General features: G+C 39.0%; 1 protein-coding gene across 2 annotated transcripts in view; it reads right to left on the bottom strand.

The window, feature by feature from the left end:
* Positions 1 to 24,558, bottom strand: part of CHCHD3 (coiled-coil-helix-coiled-coil-helix domain containing 3) — a 298,991-nt gene that overhangs the window by 170,276 nt on the left and 104,157 nt on the right. For both annotated transcript variants that reach the window (XM_007982963.3, XM_007982962.3), the window contains exon 4: positions 22,146 to 22,263. In XM_007982963.3, the coding sequence (XP_007981154.1) occupies positions 22,146 to 22,263 (118 nt within the window). The remainder of the gene's footprint in view (positions 1 to 22,145; positions 22,264 to 24,558) is intronic.

Here is a 24,558-nt window from a genome sequence, read left to right on the forward strand (position 1 = left end):
GCCTAAAGTATTTTAACTAAAGAAAGGAAAGTACTCAAGCCAGTCCTGAATAGAGAGATGAGAAGTTCACTTTCATACCAAATACTATAAATGTAGGCCATATAGAGTTTCCTGGTCATAGGTGTCTGATTAAAAGTGTTATAATATTGTAGGCTCAAAAGTCTGTACTAACAACTTTCCACTGGAGTCCCAAATTGTTGGCTGCAGTAAAACCAAATGCTCATTACCCACAAAAGGATTTTAAGTGTCCACCTTTCCAGTGGGAGTTGGCCCCAAGGCACTAAAGAATTATGACAACAGGGGAGGTGGCAGTAAAATACTGCACTTTTCAAAAGACCTTTGAAGCGTTCTAAACCGTTCCAAAGAGGTCTCTTACAGCCATCTATAAAGTAGAAGTCAATGTATCCATTATTTACTTATTTCAGAACCATGTGGTAATAAACTCAAGATTATATTCAATACCTCACTTCATTATGCCAATAGCTGCCTACTCTGGCCAGTGAAAGGACTGTTTAAATGGCAAGTCCTTCATTTATATGTAGAAGTCCATGAACTAATGTCATCCAGACTCTTCATCAAGGAAATTCCTCAGTAGAGTCCTTCAATCTACATAACTTTCCGCGGCCTTACTAAGTGATTATAACCTTCTCCAATGCTGTGAATTTAATATACTGCCAGGAGGCATTGAGATGTAATGAAGACTGAAGGTGCCAGCCACAGCATGGAGACACAGAGCCTGTCACCTGTCTACCTTTGGGGAGGCTCTATTTCTCCTCACAACGAGGCTCCTATGTCCACCCAGGAACCACAGCTCCACCACCTTCCAGACTGCGCTGAGGGACACCCTGACTTCATGCTCACATAACAGAACAGATCTGACCTTAGGTTGACCAAATGCAGCCCAGCATGGCACCAGATTGCCATTACACCAAGACTGGACTACCGGACAACTCAAAGCAGCCACTCCACAACTGAAACTCCCTGGCCCCAGCCCTGCCTATTCAAACTGATTCTCTTCTCTCCGCCAGCTATCCTGGAGGTTCCAGCGGGTCTGCTCAGCTTAGGACACGTATAGGGAACTGCATAAATTCCATTCAGGAAGCATTAGTGAGCTCCTGTTGCATGTAAATCCTAGTATGGAAATGCAAGTATAAATACTTCTGCCTCCCCCATCCCAATGATGGACTTCACATTTGAACATGGCCATACTTGGCCAGACTGTATTTTACTCAAACAGGAGTAAAGGTCATAAGTAAGGTGATCACATGTCTTGGTTTGCCTGGAGCATCCCAGTTTATGTGTGTTGTCCCCGTATAACTAACAGTGCCTCCTTCCACTTTCCCAGTTTGGATGACAAATTATCGGGTTGCCCTCGCTATAAAAGAGTCATAAAAGAGTTTGGAAATATGGAGAAGACTGTGATCATTTCTGTGTTAGGAAATCAGGAAGGCTTTTTGAAGAAGGAGATATTTATGCTATGGGATGAAATGAAAGGCAAAGTTTAAAAGAGGGCTGAGAGGTGTGGCAGAAAGCAGGGGAGGATGTCCCAGGCAGAGGGACAGGCAGGAGGAGGGTTAGGGCAGCAGCAGGCCTGCGTGTGATTCCAAGGCACGTGGGGGTCTGTCTTGCTTTGGTGTATATGACACTATGCTCCATCTTGTGTCCCTATCTTCTGACACAGCACCTGGTGCAGAGGAGCACAAAACCCATGGGCTGCTACTCTACTGAATGAATCGAGGCATGGCAACATTTTGTCACCTATGTCCGATCACATGGCTCTGTTACAACAGGAAGCTTATGGCCATGACACTAGACATTTTACTGGCCTGACAATTTAGGAGAATGTGGAAGAGACTGCCAGAGCTGGCAGAATTCATGTCCTTTGTGGAGACAGGGTCAGGGATTATCCTCAGGCAACTATCCAGAGACAAATTTTGGAGGAGTGGTTAAGAGGTAAAGGCACGTGACAATGCCAACATGGGGCCACCACAGCCCTCACCTATGCTGTCTTCAGCATGTCAACAAAATACTGACTCTACGATGTTCAGAGACAAGGGGAGCCCACAGCAGCAGGCCCAATTCCTCAGAGGGTACAATTCCCAACATTCTCAAAATCCGGCCCAGAAAAGCCACCAGGACAGCAGCAGTACCACTGAGGGGCTGAGTAGAGCAGAAATCTCCACTCTGTATGCACTGGACATCCCTTGCCATCTGCCTGCACCTCTAGACATCCATACAGCTGGCCCTGACGGAGGCTCACTGTGGTCCTACTTAGATAAAGCACAGGCCTGATCACAGATTGCATGTACCTCAAGCTCCATGCCCTTGTCCTCCACAAAATTCCTCAAAAGTGGAGGCCACACCATGTACTGCAGACATGGCTTTCCTCTCTGAGCAAAAACATCAAGGAACTGCAAAGTAGGAAGCCATCGAAAACGGTAACCGCAACTGAGGAAGGGTCAGCGCAGGCCCTTCTCTAAATGGCCCTTAGCCCAGGGAAGTCATAGGGTCCCAAACGATCACACTGAGTGGCTAGGCACATCACCAACAATATCAAGGTAGAAAGGAGGCTTTTTCCCTCAGAGGGTGTCGGGGTGTGTGTGTGCACACGCTTGTGTGTGGTGTGGGGTGGGCTGGAAGACATACCTCAATCAACTGTTGTTCTTCCCTACCTATGCAGAAAAGACCTACAACCATGGTCGTGAACAAAGCAAACAACTCTACACTCTACAGCCATTGGTATGCATATTATCAACATGATTGCCTAGCTTTCTACATCGTTTGGAATGCAGGGCAAAAAGTACTTGTTAGTTCATTTCATCTAGAAAGTGGAGACAATTGCTTTCACAGTTAATTTAATGTTCATCAACTAGACTATGATATCCAAATGTTTGGTCAAACACCAGTCTAGCTGGGTTTTGTTTGTTTGTTTTTTTGGGTTTTCTTTTTTAAATGTGATTAACATTTAAATCTCCAGACTTTGAATAAAACATTACCTTTTATAATGTGAATGGGTCTGTTAAAGAAAAAACTGTTCATGATACTTGTTAAGAAGGCAGAGCAGACTTTATTCAATAGGGCCCATGGCAACAGGTGTAGGAACTAATGCAATGAGGTCTTGCAGTGATGGGGACAGATTGGCTCAATTCTGACTCTAACAAGGAAGAGCCGAGATTTATAACCAGGGTGGGGGGTCAGCAAATAGAAAAGTACCAAGAGGAAACATCAAGGATAAGGAGGTGACTGAATAGGATCATTGCTGAAGCCAAGGCCAGGGTGATAATATCCAGGGTGGTCAGATAACAAGGGTGGGGGATTTTCCCAAAACTGACTTAGCAGGATTCTTGCTCAAAGTGGATTCTACAAGGAAACCCAAGGTCAGTCTATTCAGAAAGGATTCAACAGAGCCTGACTAAAGTTTTGCTCGAAGGAGAGAATCTTTGTCAGGCTTCATCCAGTCAGTTGAATCCATAAGAGAGAAAGGCTGAGGTTCTCTAAGGAAGAGGATTCTGCCTCCAGATAGCATTCAGACTCAAGACTGCAACATTAAGGCTTCCCTGAATCTGAAGCCTGTTGGTCTGCCCTGAAGATTGCAGACTTGAGAATCCCAACAATCACATAAGCCAATTTCTTAAAATCCATTACGCATGGTGTATACCAATTCCTCTTACCGAAATGTAAGCTCTATTAAGGCAAAGATTTTTGATACATATATTTTGATGTATACATATAGACCACAATGCCTAGCATATAGTAGGTCCTATATAAATAACTCTTCAATCAATGGAAATGTTAGTCAAATACATACACAAACACACATCAGTACAGACATAAAGAAGACTGAGAAGAAAAAGTCCACTCTTGCTAAAACAATGGGCATTGGTTATGATAGGCAAGTCATGTTATAAATTGTAAAAGCTTTACTATAATTCCACATAAGTACAATATAATGTCATTACAATCATAGAATGAGGTCTATCAATGATCATCATTCTCTGTATTCAGTGACCATATTTCTGCCTTTTTGTTTCATGTAAAAACACACAGAGGCTGGAGATATTTACTCACTGTCTCACTCATTATAATAGTGGTCTTGAAGATAACTGATAAATAGTCTAGGCCTGAGAGATGACGGCATAAGACACCAGTTTCACTATCTAGGAAGTTATGACATTAATCTTTGCCCAGCCACTTAGGCTGAGGAGGTAGGTAAATGGTGGAAAGGGCTGCTAAGAAAACTGCAACATATTAGGCAGAAGATAGGAGATAATACAAAAACAAACATACATCTCCATGCCTCTTCCGAAGACTGATTTACCCCAAATCTCCTCTGTGTGTCTGGCTTACCCAGCAGAGGCAGAAAGCTTCCCCACCCTCAGTGTAACTACGAATCCCAAGTCAGCCCAAATGCACAGAAAGATCCCTGCCTTCTTGTTCTCTGTGCAGCAATCCTGACAGCTTCTCTGAAAAACCACCACAAAGACTGAAATACACCCTAGACAGGGAACCTGGAGACTTGGAGGCTGGTTCTGACTCTGTTGGTTTATTCCCAAAAGCCCTGGGCCTCTTTCTTCATGAAGAAAAGGTAGAGATTAGATAGGGTGATTACTAAGATCTGTTCAAGGTCTAACAAGAAGTACAGTGATTGTGCAAGGTAAGTTGACCCCGTCTACTCCAAGCAAGCCCAGCCTCCAAGAAAACGGAAAGTAGGAGCTAGGGCCCTAAAATAGCAATAGCATGGTGGGGCCAAACTGGGAAATGGCTGTGCCACTCCAATCTGATGAGGGTCTCACCTCACTGGGCATCCCTGGGCACATACCCTCTGGGGCACACGCCTTCCCTCCCTCCTGTCTCTCTCTCTCTCTCTCTCTCTCTCTCTCTCTCTGTCTCTGTCTCTTTCAGTCTCACTCTGTCACCCAGGCTGGAGTGCAGTGGCGCGATCTCATGTTGGTCAGGCTGTCTCAAGCTCCTGACCTCAGGTGATCCACCCACCTCAGCCTCCCAAAGTGCTAGGATTACAGACGTGAATCACCATCCCAGCCCTCAATTTTCTTTCTTCAATAAAGTTTTGAAAATGAAAAGCCCAGTTGGCACGTGGTACAGGAGCTATTACTAGAAACAACTTCAGGCCACCTATCAAAAGGTGAATAATTACTTTGGGTGAACTTAGTATTGCACATTTGAAAGACTAGTTTGTCAACAGGCTGAGAAATTTACACAGACTTATGAATCAACCAATGGGCCAAATTATTGCTTTAAAATAAAAATTAAATCTGCCCAAAAGAACAGATATGTGGGACCTCCTGCTAAGACATGCTCTTTCTGCAGACCAAGTATCTGGGAAGCTAAATCGTAATAGGATGTCTATTTGATAAGTTTTACAGCCTGAATGTATGACAGGTATGAGGCTAAGAGGGCTTATTATAAACATCTCCACAAAAGGCAGAGGCCTACAAGGGCCAGAGTTGTTACACAAGGGCAGAGGAGAAGAATATAACCATTGTTTGTCTTTTACAATCTCTTCTTTCTTTCTATGCATTGTGCTCTTTTCTAAATACAATTAATGGCTGAAAATGTATTTTGTAAATTAACACTTATTCATTTCAGAGACTTCAGCAAACACAGAAAAGCAGTATTAAAGTATAAGAAAAAAACCTCACACTTTGCTGTGATAATTAAAAATAATACAAGTATGAAGAAAAAAAGAAAAAGAAAAAACAATCTTACTATGAAGCTTTCTATCCATATAGATATACAGCTATTAAAGAGTATCCTGATTTTTATTCCATTAAACATCATATTGTAAATATGTCCCATGGTATTAAATACTCTGGAGATACATCTGTTACTTGGTTTTTATTTAGAACTTTAAAGACTGAAAAATAAAGATTGGCATATCCTTTCCTCACATGTATTAATATAGTCCATCAGAAATGGGCCATTCTTGTTCTGAAGCCACTCGGTCCATTTCCAGCTTTATCCCAAGACCACTATTTCTCTCTCACTTCTAAGTTATTTAAGAGTAAGTGTCTTACTACAATCTGTGAGCACAGGTAAGTCCTCCCAAAATAATAGTGCCCTGGCCAGTGAGAAGCTTAGGTCTTATGAAATTTCCACAGTCACAAGGTAGCAAAATAACATCTGACAAATTGACAGGTATCACCATAACGGGGAGAGGAAGAGAACATGTGTCCTTCTAACCCAAGTATTAACCAGCATCTTTTTTGCCCGGGCAACATACATATCTATCAATGGTGGTCTTGCCAAATTAAACACTTCCAGCACTTCCAGCACACTTGCCCTTAATTCTATCTTGAGAGAGAGGGAAATTAAGAATTTCAGGCCAAATAGAGAAGAAAGGGGAGGCCATGCCAAATGAGTGAAAAGTCTATTTTTGAAAAGGCATAACCTGGCAGTAGCCTCAAATCACAACATTATTCTGCCTATACCTGGGATGAGCTCTAACTCCCAAATGAGGCTATATTCACATTCCAGAAACTTTCACCTGCAAAGTACGTATTACAAATCTAGAGAAACAGCCCCACAGCCATATATCAAACTGTGAGCACTCTAAGAGCATTCCCTTAATACACAGTTGTCTGTCACTTGCCTCTGTCCTATCTTCAGTGATGTGGGGACAAAAATGTTTTATGTACAGTTTCTGACGGATAGCAGACATTAACAGAAATGCATGGATGGGGCTGGGCACAGTGGCTCACGCCTGTAATCCCAGCACTTTGGGAGGCTGAGGCGGGTAGATCATTTGAGGTCCGGAGTTCAAGACCAGCCTGGCCAACATAGTGAAACTCTGTCTCCAATGAAAATACAAAAATTAGCAAGGCATGGTGGCAGGCACCTGTAATCCCAGCTACTCAGGAGGCTGAGGCGGGAGAATCACTTGAACCCTGGAGACAGAGGTTGCAGTGAGCCGAGATCGTGCCATTGCACTCCAGCCTAGGCGACAGAGTAAAAACTCTGTCTCAAAAAAAAAAGAAGAAAAAGAAAAAATAAATGTATGAATGGGTTTACAACTGGCATAGATCAATTTCTAGTTAATTTACAATTATTGATTAGGGAACTCAAACAACCTTTGCTCTTTACCAGACAAAAAGCTAAATATCCCCCTTCATAAATCTTGAGAAAAGGCCAAAGAAAAATGAAAATGGTATATTCTGGAAAGAGAACATGCCAAGACAAGATTATAACCAAATCAAAGCTGAGAACCAAGTAACAAAAGTATCTCCAGAATAGAGCTTGAAAAACTTGCAGTCTTGGCAAGTCCCTCTCACTCGCAGCAGCAACCTTTGTTGCAATCAAAATTGACGGACGCTTTTTCACTTCAACTGAAAGATTTCTGTCAGGGTGAACATATTTTAATCCACCGCATGCATTTGTACCATGTCATTTACAAGGACAAAACCTGACTACATCAAGAGCCTGCTTTTGTTGTGTCACTCTGTGTACATGTTCCTAAGGCTCACAAAAAAAAAAAAAAAAAAATTCAAAGAGAGGAGAGAGGAGAAGAGAGGACGGAGAAAGCAGTATTATCATACACACAGAGAGCATATGTATAGTTAGAGATGGAGCTTGGAAGTGGTGATGTGCAAGATGGAGAGACACAGTTAAAATATGCTGCATTCTAAAGGAGGATGTTATTTAGAACTTGTTCTTTTTGATGTCTCCAGGGTTGGAACTGAGTCACTCTCTTTATAATATATTGAGTTCATCAAGGAGGTAAAAAGTAATAATCAGTTTGAAGCACCAATACATTCTTCTATCACCTGTGCATGACAGGGAATGATGGGAAACTTTCTAATGATGCCACTGTCCATATGCTTAAAATTCAATATGGAGCAAGGAGGTGTTTAGAAAGGAAGAAAAACAATGTCAGAAATTAGCAAGGTGGAAGATCCAATGGTCACATTAAAAATTAACAAACAGGGCCAGGCATGGTGGCTCATGCCTGTAATCCTAGCACTTTGGGAGGCCGAGGCATGCAGAACGCTGAGGTCAAGAGCTCAAGACCAGCCTGGCCAACATGGTGAAACCCGGTCTCTACCAAAAATACAAAAAGATCGCCAGGTATGGTGGCATGCATCTGTAGTCCCAACTACTCAGGAGGCAGCACAAGAATTGCTTGAACACCGGAAGCGGAGGTAGCAGTGAGCCGATATGGTGCCACTGCACTCCAGCCTGTGTGACAGACTCTATCGCCAAAACAAAAAACCAAACAAAAAAAGGGGCTCAGGTGCAGCATCTCACACCTGTCATCCCAGCACTTTGGGAGGCCTAGAAAGGAGGGTCGATTGAGCCCACGAGTTTAAAATCAGCCTAGACAACATAGTAAGACCCCATCTCTACAAAAGATAAAAAATAAATTAGCCAGGTGTGGTAATACACACTTGTAATCCCAGCTGTTTGGGGGGCTGAAGCAGGAGGATCACTTGAGCCCAGGAGGTCGAGGCTACAGTGAGCTATGATTGCACCACTGTACTCCAGCCTGGGTAACAGAGAAAGACCCTGTCTCACAAATATATTAACTTTTAATGAACTGAAGAAAGAAATGGAAAACAAGCAAGCATTCAAAAAGATGAATCTTTGTTTAAGCTTAGAGATAGCAAAGGGGTTTCATCCACTATGATACAAAAATTTGGGTCACTTAATTATATTTTTCCCACCAGTTCTGTATTTTTCCCCAGTTTTACTGAGGTATAATTGATAAGTAAAAATTACGTATTTTTAGTTATGCAGCAAGATGACTTTATATACATATACAATATAAAATGACTACCACAATCAAGTTAATTAACACATCGATCATCTCACACCTGTGTGTGTGTATACACACGATGCATGCATGCAGTTAAGAACATTTAAGATCCATTCTCTTGGCAAATTTCAAGTATACAATAGAGTATTATTAAAAATACTATAGAACTATAGTTACAATGCTGTACATTCAATCCACAGAACTTATTAATCTATCTTATAACTGAAACTTTGTACCCTTTAACCAAATCTCCCCACTTCTGCCACCCCCAACCTCTGGCAACCACCTTTCTATTCTTTGCTTCTAAGAGTTCAACTTTTCTAGTTTCCACATACAAGTTAGAACATAGTGTTTGTTTTTCTGTATCTCATTTATTTCACTTAGCATAATGCCCTCCAGGTTCACACTCAGATTGTTGCCAATTTAAGTTTATTTTCCTAACAAAGCTCTGAGTTTTCATTCTCAGCCAACAAACACTATTAGCAGAAAGATCCCATGCTCCCATTTCCAAGAAAAGGATCCCTCTCTCATGTTGACACTTCCAATTCAGTGACTGTCTAAAAGCATTTATGCCTGGCCTGTGACTAAACCACTTCTACTAATCAGAATAAGTATTCAATAACAAAAATCCAATTTAACCAAGAAAATAGAGGCTTTCAACTTTAACTGTTTTTCTTTTTCTAAAATGGACTTTTTTAATAACCAAAGAAAATTAAAATAAATGTGACTCTTGGAATTGGTAACCTATTCATAAAACAAAATTACTTTATAAAAACTCAATTTATACATATATAGAACTTAGCATTCTGTAAGAACTCCTATATTTAGATATTTATTCAAGGTAAGAGACTTGAAAGAAAACTACATTAACGACCTTGTCCTCATTTTAAAAAGACGGAAACAAAGGGCATAAAGAAAAGGAAGCAATTTGCCTAAAATTACATGGAGTCGTACCTGGAAGGGGAGGGTGGAGGGACAGAGAGAAGGCTATTTCAGATGATATTACTGTTCAAAAATTGTCAAAATATAGGAAGAGTTTATTCTCTAACAGTTTTTAAAGATGCAACATGGATGCCTGCTGGACTTTGAAGATATATACAGGTTCTATATAAGATGTTGGTGAAAGCATTTTTAGTTCATGAAAAGAAAATCTCCAAAACAATGATTTTTCCTCAACTCACCCACAATACAGAATATTAAGCTATAGGTCTGAATGAAACTCTTCACCTCTTTTTTGTCCATTCCACTTTCTTCTTACTAAAACTCTAGCAATGACAGCAGTAATTCATAAATTGAAGTTAACAGTATTCATCTTAATACTGTTTGCAAATCATGTTTAAAATGGAATTTTAAGACACAACAATTACAATAGTTGCAATATATGATCCTAGAATACATCCTGTATCCAGAGGAACAGTTGCTATAAAGAACATTATTGAAATAATTGACAAAATTGAAATCTGGGCTAAATATTAAAATAGTCATCAATGTTAAATTTCTTGATTTTGACAACTATACTTGATTATGTAAGAAACACTGATTTTTAAGAGGCAGAAGTATTAAGAGGTAAATAAGCATGTCTTCTACCCATGCTCAAATGATCCCCTCCCCCATATATTATATATATATAAAATATATATATATAAAATATATGTAGGCAGAAATAGAATGACAAAGTGAGGTAAATGTCTAAAAATAGATGAATCAGAGTTAAGTTCTTTGTTACTATTCTTACAACTTTACCATAAGCTAAAAATTATTTCAAAGTAAAAAGTTTAAGAAAAGAATTTTAAAATTCTAATTTCTTAGTGTCTCTACCTTTACCCTGTGCAACACAAATGATGATACACACACACACACACGCACACATAATCTAGCAATGTTAATACTCAATTGTTAGTTTTTGCAATAGTAGACATAAAGTAAGATCAGTTACCAGCTCTTTCCTATCATTCTATCAGAGCTATAAGAAAAGAGCTTATTTTTTGGAAATAAACTAATTTTTAATACATTAGTTCACCTTCTGTTGAGAGAATTATTCTTGGAATTGGAAAGTATAATTGAAAACTACATTAACAATTATACAACTACATTCCCAATTTTTTGTTTCCTTTTTTGTTTGTTTGTTTAAACTTAACAAATATCCAAAATGGTCAATGGCATAGTTTTTCAAACTCTATTCAGAGCTTGGCTTTACAAACAAACTGTAGAATATCTTCCTTTAAATTTCTCATAAAACTCAATGAAAATACAAAAGTGATTGAATTCACTAATGAGTAGACACTGCTAACGTATATCACATTTATTCCTAAAAATACTCTATTGTAGCAAGCCTACCTCTACTCTCAACAAGCATTCTCCCAGATTAATGCGTCTTTATTATCCAAAATTGAATATTTGACAGAATAATTGACAAAAATAATTGGATCATCTCTTACCTCCCCCACAAATGAAGACTTTATGTTAGACATAAAAAAGAGAAGGCCAGGTGCAGTGGCTCACACCTGTAATCCCAGCACTTTGGGAGGCCGAGGTGGGTGGATCACGAGGTCACAAGTTCAAGACTAGCTTGACCAACATGGTGAAACCCCATCTCTACTAAAAATACAAAAATTAGCCAGGCGTGGAGGTGCACACCTGTAATCCCAGTTACTCAGGAGGCTGAGGCAGGAGAATGACTTGAACCTGGGAGGCAGAAGGCTGCAGTGAGCCAAGACTACACCACTGCACTCCAGCCTGGACAACACAGTGAGACTCAAAAAAAAAAAAAAAAAAAAAAAAAAAAAGAGAAAGTTTCTGCCTTTATATACTAGTATTCCTCTGAGGCCAAGGGAATGTATAATTGCTAGAAACCAGGTCCTTTTGTGTCTATATCAACCACTTCTCCCAAAGTGTAACAGGCCATAGAAAACTTTCTTTAAATAAGAACATTCAAAAATGACTTGATGAAAGTGTACAAATAGCACTTCCTTTGACTAGTATCTTTTGCAATACAGGGATTCACATAAGAGAATGTCTTTTAATACTGAAATTTACAGGTTGACATGCCAGAACTTTTTAAATGCAAAATGGTTTAGATGGAAATGGTAGTGCTAATATTTCTCACCCATGCTGGTAAACAGATTATTCTCAATCCCTGATAGTATTATGATTGTGCATACACTATTTTACTAAGCAAGAACACACAAAGCCTATTCAAGTAGTTAAGGCTGCCTGCCTCTATGCTAAGTAGGCTCATAATGCTATGGGTTTCGTGTGTGTGTCTGTGTGTGTGTTTTATTTCCTGTGAGTGTATCACATGCATGACAACTAGTTGCCTTTTCTACTTTTAGCTGCAGTGATTTCTGCTTTGTCCATGTACCTAAATGTCCACTCACCCTTTCTAATGTAATAAATCAAATCCATTACACGTTAAAAAAAAAAAAAAAAAAAAAAAAACGAAACTAAACTTGCTAAATTGTGCCCAAAATAAGATCACCTCGGCAGAGAAGATCAGAGTTGTAACCCCGGCTCTACCTCTGTGCAACCTTTAGTTTCACAGTCTCTTTGAATGTTTCTTTTATCATCTCTAATAAGAATGAATGATAGATGTCTACCCATATCAAACACCCAAGGAGATACTAGAGTTGAAGGTTCTTAGTTAAATTAAAAAAAGGAAAAAAAAAAAAACTAAATCTAAAAGCAAATATGGTTTTTACTGTGATGCTGCTTATCAACAAAGCTCATAAGCTTCAAGACACTAGCTAGAATCACTTTGTGATGTCTTTGGGGTTCACAGCTATGGTTCCAGGCAATGAGTTAGCTGTGTTCCTGAGAGTCAAATATGTAACCTATGGATAGGTAAGATAGGATTTAAAATATGTGCATACACTGGGCTAAAGAAACTGTAAATGGATGAAGTTTAATTTCTAAGCAGAAAATGTATATGAGTAGGTTTTATCATCTCCAATAAAACTGGCCCATGACACTGACTGGTGTTCTTTCTTAACAAGAAAATATTAAACACAAGTCTGGAATTAAATTTACAGTCAGTGTTTGAAACAGGCAGAGGGTAAGTATGGAACTCTGTAACCATTTGTCATAAAAGATGGAAGAAGGGGGAAAAGCTAGCTAGAAAACTCTAAATGCTTTATCTAATCAACAAATTTCTATGACAATGAAGACATTTGATAAGTTTACCACAAGTAATCATAAATTATTGGTGCTGATCATTCCACTGTATTTTTTTGAAAATAGCATGGTGCTGTCTGTGTAAATCATATTCTGCCTGCAGCAATGTAGCTTACCTCGAATTATTTCAGAATCATCTAAAATGACTCATTTTTCTATTAAAATGATGAATGGACTAAATGAGGTATGTAATAAATACTGCAGGTTTGTAAACAGATTCCTGCTCTCGAGAGAATGGAGGCCTTTCTTCATTTGGTAATTCTGCCCTTTGGTATTTTCAAGAGAAGTCATCCTTAAACTACAGTTAGTAAAGAGAAGAGTACAGTGAGCAAGAAAATGTCCAATGTCTTTATGGTTAAGGGAATAGTTACAGGGTACATGAAGATAGCTGCTGCCTGCTCCCACCCCCAAATCAGGGCACAGGTCAGAGCATCAAGAAACACAGAAAAAGCATAACTCAGTGCCAATTAGGAATTACATCAAAGCAATAAAAGCAAGGATACACAAAAGGAATATAGAGCTGGGATATTCAACACTGTGAAAAATTTAATATGCAATAAAAATGAAGCAGGCCTCATTGCACATGGTACATCACATAGTATATCACATGGTAAACAATATTGCTGTTCGATGTAATACCGAATTTGCTAAACCTCAGGTCCCTGCACAATAGGTTGAAAACAAGTCACAACAACTGTAACAGAACTGACAGTTGTGTGACTAGCCATGAAGACAATGTGGAAAGATTGCTGTAAGAATATAAGGAGCTCATCTGCCTTACATTCTCATTCAAAACATAATGTGCAAAACATGTACTTGGGATTCTTAAGGACTGACAGACTTGATTATGCTTAACTTTTAATTTGTTGCAGGTTAAAGCAAATACCAAGGGCCATATTTCTTAGCCTCTTTAGTAGGAAATGAGATTATGATGTCAGTTCAATACAATTCCAACAGACCAGGCAATGAAGTAAATATGTTCACAATGAATGCCAGGTCATCATAAATAGATGGAATTATAACCAGCCCTTTGCACCGCAGTTGCCTATGGACTTTTACACAGTGCTCTCCATATCTCACCTGGACACCCATAATGACCCAAGTGACAGGATGTCAATAAGTTATCACAGCTAACACTTAGGACACCACTCAACAAGAACTGCCCTGATCCAACTGGTTTGCAAGTAACTTGATGAATTTTCAAAAGCACACTTAGAAAATATCAGAACACATTCTAAGCAGAGTTATTTTCCCTAGCTGTCTTTAAATATGACTAATTGCTGCCAAGAACATCAATGGCATTCTACTCAACTGTGCTATCTTCTTTTCTAATCACTGTCAAGAAGGTCACACAATCTGACACAGTTCCTTGGAGAATGGCGACACCGTATTCACGTGATAGGCCCCCTGAGTCTTGGCAGTGAGATCTCCAGGACCAGAACACTCCACTCTTCTCCACCTCCAGGTCCCTCAATATCTAGTCAGCATAATGTTGCGCTTCTCGGAGGCTATTTGGTGATGTTAAGATCCTAGGTATTTCTGGTCGGGTGCGGTGGCTGACGCCTGTAATCCCAGCACTTTGGGAGGCGAAGGAGGGAGGATCTCCTGAGCACAGGAGTTTGAGACCAGCCTGGGCAACATGGCAAAACTCTGTTTCTTAATTAAACACACACACACACACACACACACACACAAATAAAATAAAATTAGCCAGACATAGTGGAATGTGCCTCCAGTCCCAGCTACTCAGGAGGTTGAAGTGAGAAGATCGCTTGAGCCTGGGAGGTCAAGGCTGCAATGAGCCGTGATCATGCACTGCACTCCAGCCTGGGCAACAAGCAAGACCCTTTATCAAAAAAAAAAAAACAAAAACAAAAAAAAAGAACCTAGGCATTTCTGCCAACCTGGATGAGGAAAGGGGGTCTGACAATGTACATGTGAGAAATATATTAATCTGGGCAAGTTTTCAGGATACAAGCAAAGTTTAAATCTGTAATTGCAGTCCTATTCATTCTTTGGGATCTTAACGTACAGCCCAGGCAGGCAAACTGAAACAAAAGACATTTCTCCTTTTTCACTGCAGTGCAGTGGCAGACATACCTAAAGCTGCCCTGCTACTCCACAGAAAATTTGGTTCACAATCTCTTCATAAGGTTGTGTGTGCATTCCAGCTGATAATAATAATGCTGCCATAACACACAGGAGGTAGAGGCCACACATGATAACAAAGAACACAAAGGAGAAAACAGAATCTGAATGCTTTGCCTCACAAGCCCTAACAGCCTGCTAAATCCAAAGGCACAGGAGGCTCTCACCTGTTGTGAGGGATACTTCCCTTTGAATTTCCTGGTAAGCTATTAAGAGAGCAAGAGTCAGAAAGAACAGGATTTGCAGATGGATCCCAGAGCCCATTCTCACCAATAACACTGAGGAAAATGTCTAACACCTAAATGGCCCAAATCCTTCCAATATAATGTGGAAATACCATATTTCAATAGTTGTCAAAAGCAAAAGCTCAAATTCATTAACTTCATTTTTGTAATTCAAAGCAAACTGATACTCTACACATATCCAAATAATTGGAGGTTAGTGTCTAGGGCAAGAAAACCAGTACACAACGTACATAACCAGAGACAGAGTTCTAACAGAGGTTAAAATCCAAGTTTAAATTGCACCCAAAAACAACAGATTTATTTTTTAAATTATCTTTAAATGCCCAATAAAAGAACCCAGGAAACCACTGCTTACACTGCAACTTCATTCACCTGGCTAATTTCAGGGATACTAAAAACCCCAAGTGATCACTCTTACTCTTCTCTTACACAGAACTTTTGAGCATGAAGCATGTCGATCATTTCAAAATTACAACCCCAGTTGTATCCTTTCCCCCTTGGATAGAACCTCACTTGGACAGCAGTAGTGTTCTCATCTGCTTCCTTTAATTTAGTCATTTTTCTCTATACCCCAAATTCAAAACCTTTTTCTTTTTTACCATGAAATTTCAACTGTCACAGTTTGAAGCACAAACAAAACACAGAACTGAAAGGCACACAGCACAAAATTAATCAATTCTTCTTCTTGATTGCTTCACTGGTGCATTTCAGACAAAAGGCAAACTGGGGATGAAAAGTGACATTTTGGAGAAACAGTCGCTTAAATTTGCAAAAACTAAATTTATGCATTCACCCACCCTTTTTTTTTTTAACTGTATTTTTTTTTCTAAAGTATAAGGTTTTACAAATTCAAAAATTATAACTTAAGTTGGAACAAAATATACAAGGCAAGAATAACCTTCCCCACAAACCTGACACTTAACTGCAGACTCTGAAGAAAAGCAACCAGATCTAATTCATCTTTGCATCCCTGGCAAATAGTGCCTAGTACACAGTAGGTATTTAATAAATATGTGATGAAGGACAATGCAGAAAGGGACAGAAATTACCTAATGATCTGACTAATGTTCTTGCCAAGCGCTAAATAAACAACTGGTGCAGTATCTGAGGCCAGGACCCTCCTCAATGCTACACTGAAGTCAAATTTCACACTATGCTTAGCCCAGGACATTTTTTACATTGACTGCTAATTTTTGTATTTAAAATGATACAAAGTTGCTGATACTAGAAACCTTGCTTGTAGTTAGTCTTGACGTTTCTTTCAACCCTTCAAACCTAAAATCCTAGTAATACTACCTTCCAAACAGTTCCTATGCCTTTTTTCTCTGCATCCCTGCTACCATGCCCTAACTTGGGTACCACCTGTTCTCACCTGGATTAACACACGGCTTTCTAACTGGTCTTTGAGCTTCCTGCCATTTCCTCCTCTGCTCTTCCCTTCATACTTCATTATGGAGTGTAAGCTAAAAATCAAACCCTAAGCCCCATGACTGACTAAATGGACCCCCTCTTAGCCAAGGGGACCTCAGAGAAACTAAAAAACTGAGATCTTGACCATAAAGGGATAGGAGGTTGGACATGTCTCTTTATACACCCTCTCTTTTGCAGTTTAGACACAACCACTGACCAGCATTAATGTTAAAATAGAGACCATAAGACTGGCAAAACAGACTTTTTGTGGCAAGCAGGTACCAATTATAAACAGGACCTAGGGTCATGCCATACGAGTTAAGTTGTGAACCCCCAGCACACACATATAATTAAAGAATAGACTATGTTTTAACTGCCACAAGGATTCCCTCTCAGCAACTTCTAGTAGTGTCCCCCTGTCCCCATGTTTCCATGCTTTTGCCTGCAATACTTGAGGCTGTTTCATCCCACTCCTCAACCTTGGGAGCAAATCCTACTCATACTTCACGATTCAGCTCAGGGGTCCTTTCCCCAGAAAATCTTTTCTATTCTTCCCCATTTCCTCTCATCCTATTTCCAGGGCTTCAGTAGATGCAATTAGTCATTTATTCAATCAACAAATATTTATTGACTGCTTACTGTTTGCTCAGCACTGGCATATATTAAGCACTCAATTATGTGTTGAATAAATAAATGCAGACACAGCAATTAGTTAAAACAAAGACAAACTCCTGGCCTTCCCAAAAGTGAGAATCCTCACAAGACTATAAGTAGCATGGCTCTATAACAGACTTAGCATTTTTAAACTCTACCTTTTATTCCTCAAGGGCAAGATTTTGTCTTTTATTTATAGATTATTAGTACCTAACATTGTACGTTTCATACAGTAAGCACTCAATAAAACATCTGTCCAAAGAGTAATGGAAGAATACTGAAGTAAATATTGCCTTAAGTAAGTAAATTGAGACTTCTTTTAACATTTAGATTAAAAAAAAGGAAAGAAAAGAAAAGAAAATACTACATAGTTCTGTGATGGTAACAAGAAATACGTGGCTGGGCACGGTGGCTCACGTCTATAATCCCAACACTCCGGGAGACCAAGGCAGAAGATCACTTGAGCCAGGAGTTCAAGATCCATAGCAAGACTCTGTCTCTACTTAAATTTTTAAAAACAATAAAAAATAAAAAATTTAAAAAATCTAACATTAAACCAGCATAATGTAGTAAGACATAAAAAACAGTGAGTCAAAATTTTAATTGGTATTTTAAAAAGAAACTATAATTGCAAAGTCAAAAAAACCAACCTGCTACTGTTCAATTTCAACAAAGAATCTAATGACAGCAAATATGAGATCACATATATAAGATCTTTACAATACACATAATATCAAGTTGCATTCACTTTACAAATTCCCTGGTCTTGTCTTTCTAGTCAGTCTTCATTCTCTACACAGAGGTGCTTTCCTGCTCCTAAGAAGCATATTTTGAATATGAGCTGCTTTTAACATTTTCTTGCAGGTAAAATCATTATCAGTAGACTGCCTCTTCCAAAGCCTCTGGATAAAGTCAACTGATTAACATGCTGGCACCACTCAGCGCTGAGTAGAGGAAGGGGCTGGTATACTCTTCCAGAATCTAGAGTGGGATTAACAGCTTCCCCAGCGAAAGCAATTTTCCAAAGGGGAAAGTTTTGATCTGATCCTGTTTTAAAACTTCAACAACAGGGCCATCATGACTTTGCCCTTCAAAGAGCTTCAGTAAAGCTAGCCGCTAAAACAACTGTGGGAAGAAAAAGCCTGGACTCACATCTAAGGAGACAGAAACCTAAATGTCAGCTGTTAGTGAGACAGAAAGACGCAGGGGGTGTGGGGTAAGGGGTGGGAATTGTTTTATTTCACAGTCCCAACATCACATCAGCTCCTGTGCTTTCACCCCCGTTCTCCTGAAAGACAACTTTTTAATTACTTCACATGTGTGAAACCCAATCTTTACTTTCCTGCAGGCTGCAACATTTGAGTTCTAAATAAAGAGGAATGAAGCAATGCTTGGCCACCACTCAAAGAGTCCCACATATTAGAATTAAGAATGGCAGCAATAGGGGCCCTCCACACACAGTGGAGCAATGCTAACCTTCTTGGGGTTACTCCCACATCAATTACGGGTTCTGAAGATGCCCACCTCTCCAGCTGGGGATCAAGGAACTAACATACAACAGCAGGCTTGCGATCACTGTCCACACCACACAGTACTGGTCTGGAGGGTGGTGGGATGCAAAATCTGAAGTCCTAAAGCATGTATAAAATATATACGTATGGGGAAGGCAGAAAGAACTTTATACCTCTGAATATTAATGATAGATGACAGAATTATAATAATACTGATTTTCTTTGTAATTTTTCCAAATGTTCTATAATATTCTTGTATTAATTTAGTAATTAGTGAAAAACTCAGTGAAACACAACTATTAAAATGTGACCATACAAAAACATATTTATTGCTATAAAAACTTCTACCACATGGCCTAAATGTTTTAATGTGAAGGCTATTGTTAAGAGTTATATAAAAGTGTATATACTATTATCTATGTTTGGAGAAATACAGTAATACACATAAAATCAAATGTTTTATACCAACTTAGTGGGAAGTAAAAAGGAATATAAAAACAATAAACCAAAATATTAACAGTAACTCTCTCTGAATTGTAGTACATTGAGTGATTTTAGTATCTCTTTGTATTTATTTTCTAATCTTGATCCAAAGAATATGTATGTCTTCCATAATAACAAATAACAATAATAAAGGGAGAAATCTAGTAAATAAATTGGGAATTGCCCAATAACTAAATGTCATAGGCAGCCATGTTGCTGTGGCCATGGCAGACCATGCAAATGTCTGATAACACTCTGGGAAGGAAGGAAGGGACCCTCTGAATCAGTTGTCATCCTGTGGTATAAATTCCACTTTTATTCCCTAAGTGCTTTGAGGGCTCTATAGAGGTTGTGAGTACTACAATTTGTCATCTATACCACACAACCAGAATCTGTAAAGAAGAGATCTACAAATCAGAATGTACGAGGCCAGTTGTTCATGCTTCACCAGCTACACAAAACAGCAAAGACAACAACAGACAAGATTCAATAGGTAAAAGAGAACAGACTGCAGATACACTATTCCAATCAAACATGTTGCTTAATATTTTAGTTATGCTGAGTAACAAATCTTTCGATACTTTCACTTTTTGTGTGAAATCTCTTTTTATGTCTTGCTGAGTGTGTGTATACATTTAATGAGTTTTTTGAGTTTTTGAATCTTGCTGGTCTCCATAAACTAAGAGAACAAGACAGTATATCCAAATTCAGACAAAAAGAGGTAGAGAAAGAGTGCTTCAAACATAGATTCAAAAGAGTAAAAGCTCGGAGGCAAAGAGAAATGTCAACCAAGGTATTCTTCTGCCCGCTGAAAACTAAGAGTTTTGCTCTCGTACCTTCCTCAAACATGAGTGCTATTAACTTCCTCCACTACATCCTTAGCTTCCAAATTTGGAGACTTCAATATGCATGGAAATGACCTTTCAACCCACTGACCTGACATTCTTTCAACTTCCTCAAAAAATCCTTCAGCTTAGACATACAACAAATTTAATTTTCAGTTGAGTTACTCAAAACTTGCTGTCTTTAATTCTGAAATTATTCCCCTTTCACAATGACTGACTTTGCTTCCACCTCTCTTATTCCCTTTGTTCTAGTCAATACATGTACTCAGGGCAGCTGCCAGTCAGTCCACTGACATTTCTTTCTTGGTCTACTACCCCTATTCTTTCTGGCTTCACTATTTGCCCATGCAACCTGGACCCCAGATTTGTCACTGAAGGAACTGATTCCTTAGGCATGGACTTCCTTTCATGTTCTCTGATTGCAGCTGGTCATGGGTTAGTCTTTCAGAGAAGTGACCAAGGTAAAGAATGGGAGAGACTAGAAATTGGCCTTCTTATAAAGTTTTAATGTTTCCCAATTGCCTACTGAACTAGGAAAATCCCCCTCACTCTTGCATTCAAAGTTTTCCATTCTGTGGTCCCATTTTCCCTGTCCAGTGAGTTCCCAACTGTGCTCTAATAAGGATTAAAGGTTCCAAGGAGTTACATCTGGGTTTCTAGGAAGGCTGAAGTGGAGGCTAAGCAGTGAACACTCCAGGTTTCACCCAGAGCAGCTCCACTTTTATCTATTAAATAACACTAAGAAATTGCTTAATAAATTATGTTGAATACAAAAGACAGAATATTATTCAGCCATTAAAAACTACATTTCAGAAAAATGTTCAGTGACACAGGAAAATGTTCATGAGGCTTAACACCATCTATAGCATTATCTAAATGCTTCAATATGTTAAAAAGCCTAGAAAAAAATAATCTAGAGGAAAACACAACAGTGTAAACCATGGTTATATCAGAAAGACAGATTGATGGGTGCCTTTTAAACCTTCTTCTGTCTGTTAGTAATACTTTTAAAGAAAACAACAACAAAAACATGTCCATGTAATCTTTTAAAAGACTAAAAAATATTTTCTTTAAAAAAAAATTATCTTAGAAAAGACTGTTCCCCAAAGGCCCTGGCTCTACATTTTCTCTTCCCTAAACCCCAGGGAGTGATTGATCAAACCTTACTCACCTTTGCCAGAGTCTTCCAGACTAACACCTGGTAGTTACCAGTAGTGAGAGAAAGAAGCCTAGACTGCTGACCCCTGAGGTTTCAAAGACAATAAAACCAAAGGCAAAGGAGAAAAAAAGCAGGTAGGCCGGGCGCGGTGGCTTACGCCTGTAATTCCAGCACTTTGGGAGGCCAAGGCGGGTGGATCACGCGGTCAGGAGTTCAAGACCAGCCTGGTCAAGATGGTGAAACCTCGTCTTTAGTAAAAATACAAAAATTAGCCAGGCATGATGGCAGGCGCCTGTAAATTTCAGCTACTCGGGAGGCTGAGGCTGGAGAATTGCTTGAACCCTGGAGGCAGATGCTGCAGTGAGCCAAGATCACACCACTGCACTCTAGCCTAGGCGACAGATCAAGACTCCATCTCAAAAAAAAAAAAAAAAAAAAAAAAAGAATAAAAAAAAAAGAAAAGACAGAAAACAAATAAAAAGCACACAACAATCCTTCAGGCATGAAACATGTACATATGTCTGCATGTCGGTCTTTACTTTAATACTTCCAGAGTTACCTGCCTTTCAAGTCCTTGATGGTTAAACCTAAACTATAAGCGACTTGTAAAAGGCAAAAATCAAAATCTGAGCAAAGAGAACATGAATAATATTATCAACACTAAAAGCTGGCACAGAGTACTTAGCTCTTCCAAAACATCAGAGATTTCCTTGTAGGCAAGAAAATTTCTCTTACATTTTTAATACTCACCAGGTGCTTTGCCTTAGCGCGTTCCTCCTCGCTTGATATCCTCTCCCGAAGGATGGCTCTGGTTAACTGCTCATTGGCAGCAGCCCTCTCTCGGTCCAGCTCTTTGGCTTGCTTTAGTCTAAAATGACAAGAATTGTCTAAGTTAGAAAAAATATTTTATTAGTTGACATTATTTTCTATCAAATGAAATAATTAAAAAATAGAAGTACATAGCCAAAAGGGTCAACAGCTGAAATCATCTTGGCCCATAATCTATCAAAAAAGCAGGTATAGAAGTAAATCCCCATGCAGCCTCCACCCAAGCATTTAAAATAACCAAATTCAAATACATGAGGAAGCTTATTAATTTGGCTGCCAAATATAACAAAGTTTTACAAAGTTCTTCTTATGTAAAATTAAAATCTGCTCACCAAAAAAATTCCATCCCTGGTACTTCCATTTGGCCTCTGAAAATTTAAGTAATTAACAAACCATCTAGGCCAGGCATGGTGGTAGCTCACGCCTGTAATCCCAACACTTTGGGAGGCCAAGGCGAGTGGACACTTGAGGTCAGGAGTTCGAGACCAGCATGGCCAACATGGTGAAACCCCGTCTCTACTAAAAATACAAAAATACGCTGGGCGTGGTGGTGCATGCCTGTAATCCCAGCTACCTGGGAGGCTGAGGCAGGAGAACTGCTTGAGCCTGGGAGGTAGAGGATGCAGTGAACTGAGATCATGCCACTACATTCTAGCCTGGGCAATAGAATGAGACTCCATCTCAAAAAAAAAAAAAAAAAAAAAAAAAAAAAAAAAAAAAAAAAAAAAGCCATCTACATGACAAATATTTGAAAGTAACCATCATCTCTTTCTCCAAACTTAACTCATCTATTTACTGAATGCACACCAGGCACTGTGCTAGGCATTGAGGACACAGCGATAAACAAGATGGACGGGTCACTGTCCTTGTGAATGTTACATCACAGCAGAGAAGCCAGATATTAGGGAACTAATGAGGACACCTTTCCTCCCAGTATATTATCCCTATTTTCCAACAATCCTCATATGCAAATATGACCACGCCTTTCAACCGCAGGGCTCCTCACTTCTAGAATGACTCCAATCTATCTGTTAGCTCCAAACTAAACCTAACCCTCCAGGCATACTCTAGCAAAATAAGACAGAAGAATCTTACTTCCCTGGATCTGTACATAATACTAGTTCTATTAATGAAGCACAGGATTGCATTAGATTTGTCAGTAGCCTCATCACGCAATTAGATCATATTAAGTTACAACCCACTAAAACCCCTCATTGTACATGATAAAGATAAATTACTTTGGCACTGATTTTTGCCATAGTGCCTGGCACATAGAGGCATTCAGTAATCACTGAATCACTGAAGATTTCAGTCTAATCTCATGGACAAAGATTTTCTGATTGCCTTTTCTTCTTTCACAGAATAACCCTACTATACCATCATATCCCTGAAGGTACAGCTATGCTTTAAAAAGGAAAAGTAAAATTGTTATGTTGGTGTAAGTGAAATTCTGAGTGAAATCTACTTTACACATGTGAATCATGAGCATCAAATTCTACTCAAGACTAGCCTGTCAAATTTTAGTTTTAAAAAGATTTTTGAAAAAAACTAGAGATAAAATTTTTTGTTACTATTTTTAAATTGCTACAACATCCTGATACTCTGGACTTCTCAGAAATCAACTATAACAGAAAAAAAAAATAACCTTGCAAGATATATTACAAAGTTATAATTCTTTTCCCCTAAAAATCAAAGCTGTGTAGCTTTGTGTCTTGAATAAAAAAAGAGGAATAGAAACAAATTAAAATCTGTACTTCAAAATTCTCTAATGCAAAAGTAACCTTTCGGAAACTTCCTAAGCAATAAGCACAATGACACTCATACAAACCAAATTTGTCTAAATTATTTCACAAGGACCATACAATAAATTCAGCAATATCAATGATATCAATACATTAACATCACTGGATATGTGTGATTGTAAGAGAACAGCAATAATTAGAAGTCACACCACTTCCCTAGAACAGCAGTTCTAAAAGTACAGTCCACAAACCAGCTGCAGTAGCATCAACTGGGAGTCTGTCAGAAATGCCCCTTCTCGGATACCACCCCACACTTGCTGAGTCAGAAACTCTGGGGATAGTGCCTAGCAAACTGTCTTTTCATAAGCCCTCCAGAATTCTGATGCACGCTAAAGTGTAAGACCACAGCCCTTAATTACCAAAATACACTTGTACTCAAATAAATCCTGGAACATCGAAAATGAAGTGGTCCACAGGAGAATATTGTGCAAATAACTGCTGAGGTTATCATATACAACACTGTATTTAAAGCATTTTTATGGACATCTTACCCATAAGTAAAAAAGTGTTACCTATTTTTACATGTGAGGTGG

The sequence above is a fragment of the Chlorocebus sabaeus genome, chromosome 21 (genome assembly GCF_047675955.1).
Source record: "Chlorocebus sabaeus isolate Y175 chromosome 21, mChlSab1.0.hap1, whole genome shotgun sequence".
Taxonomy (NCBI): domain Eukaryota; kingdom Metazoa; phylum Chordata; class Mammalia; order Primates; family Cercopithecidae; genus Chlorocebus; species Chlorocebus sabaeus.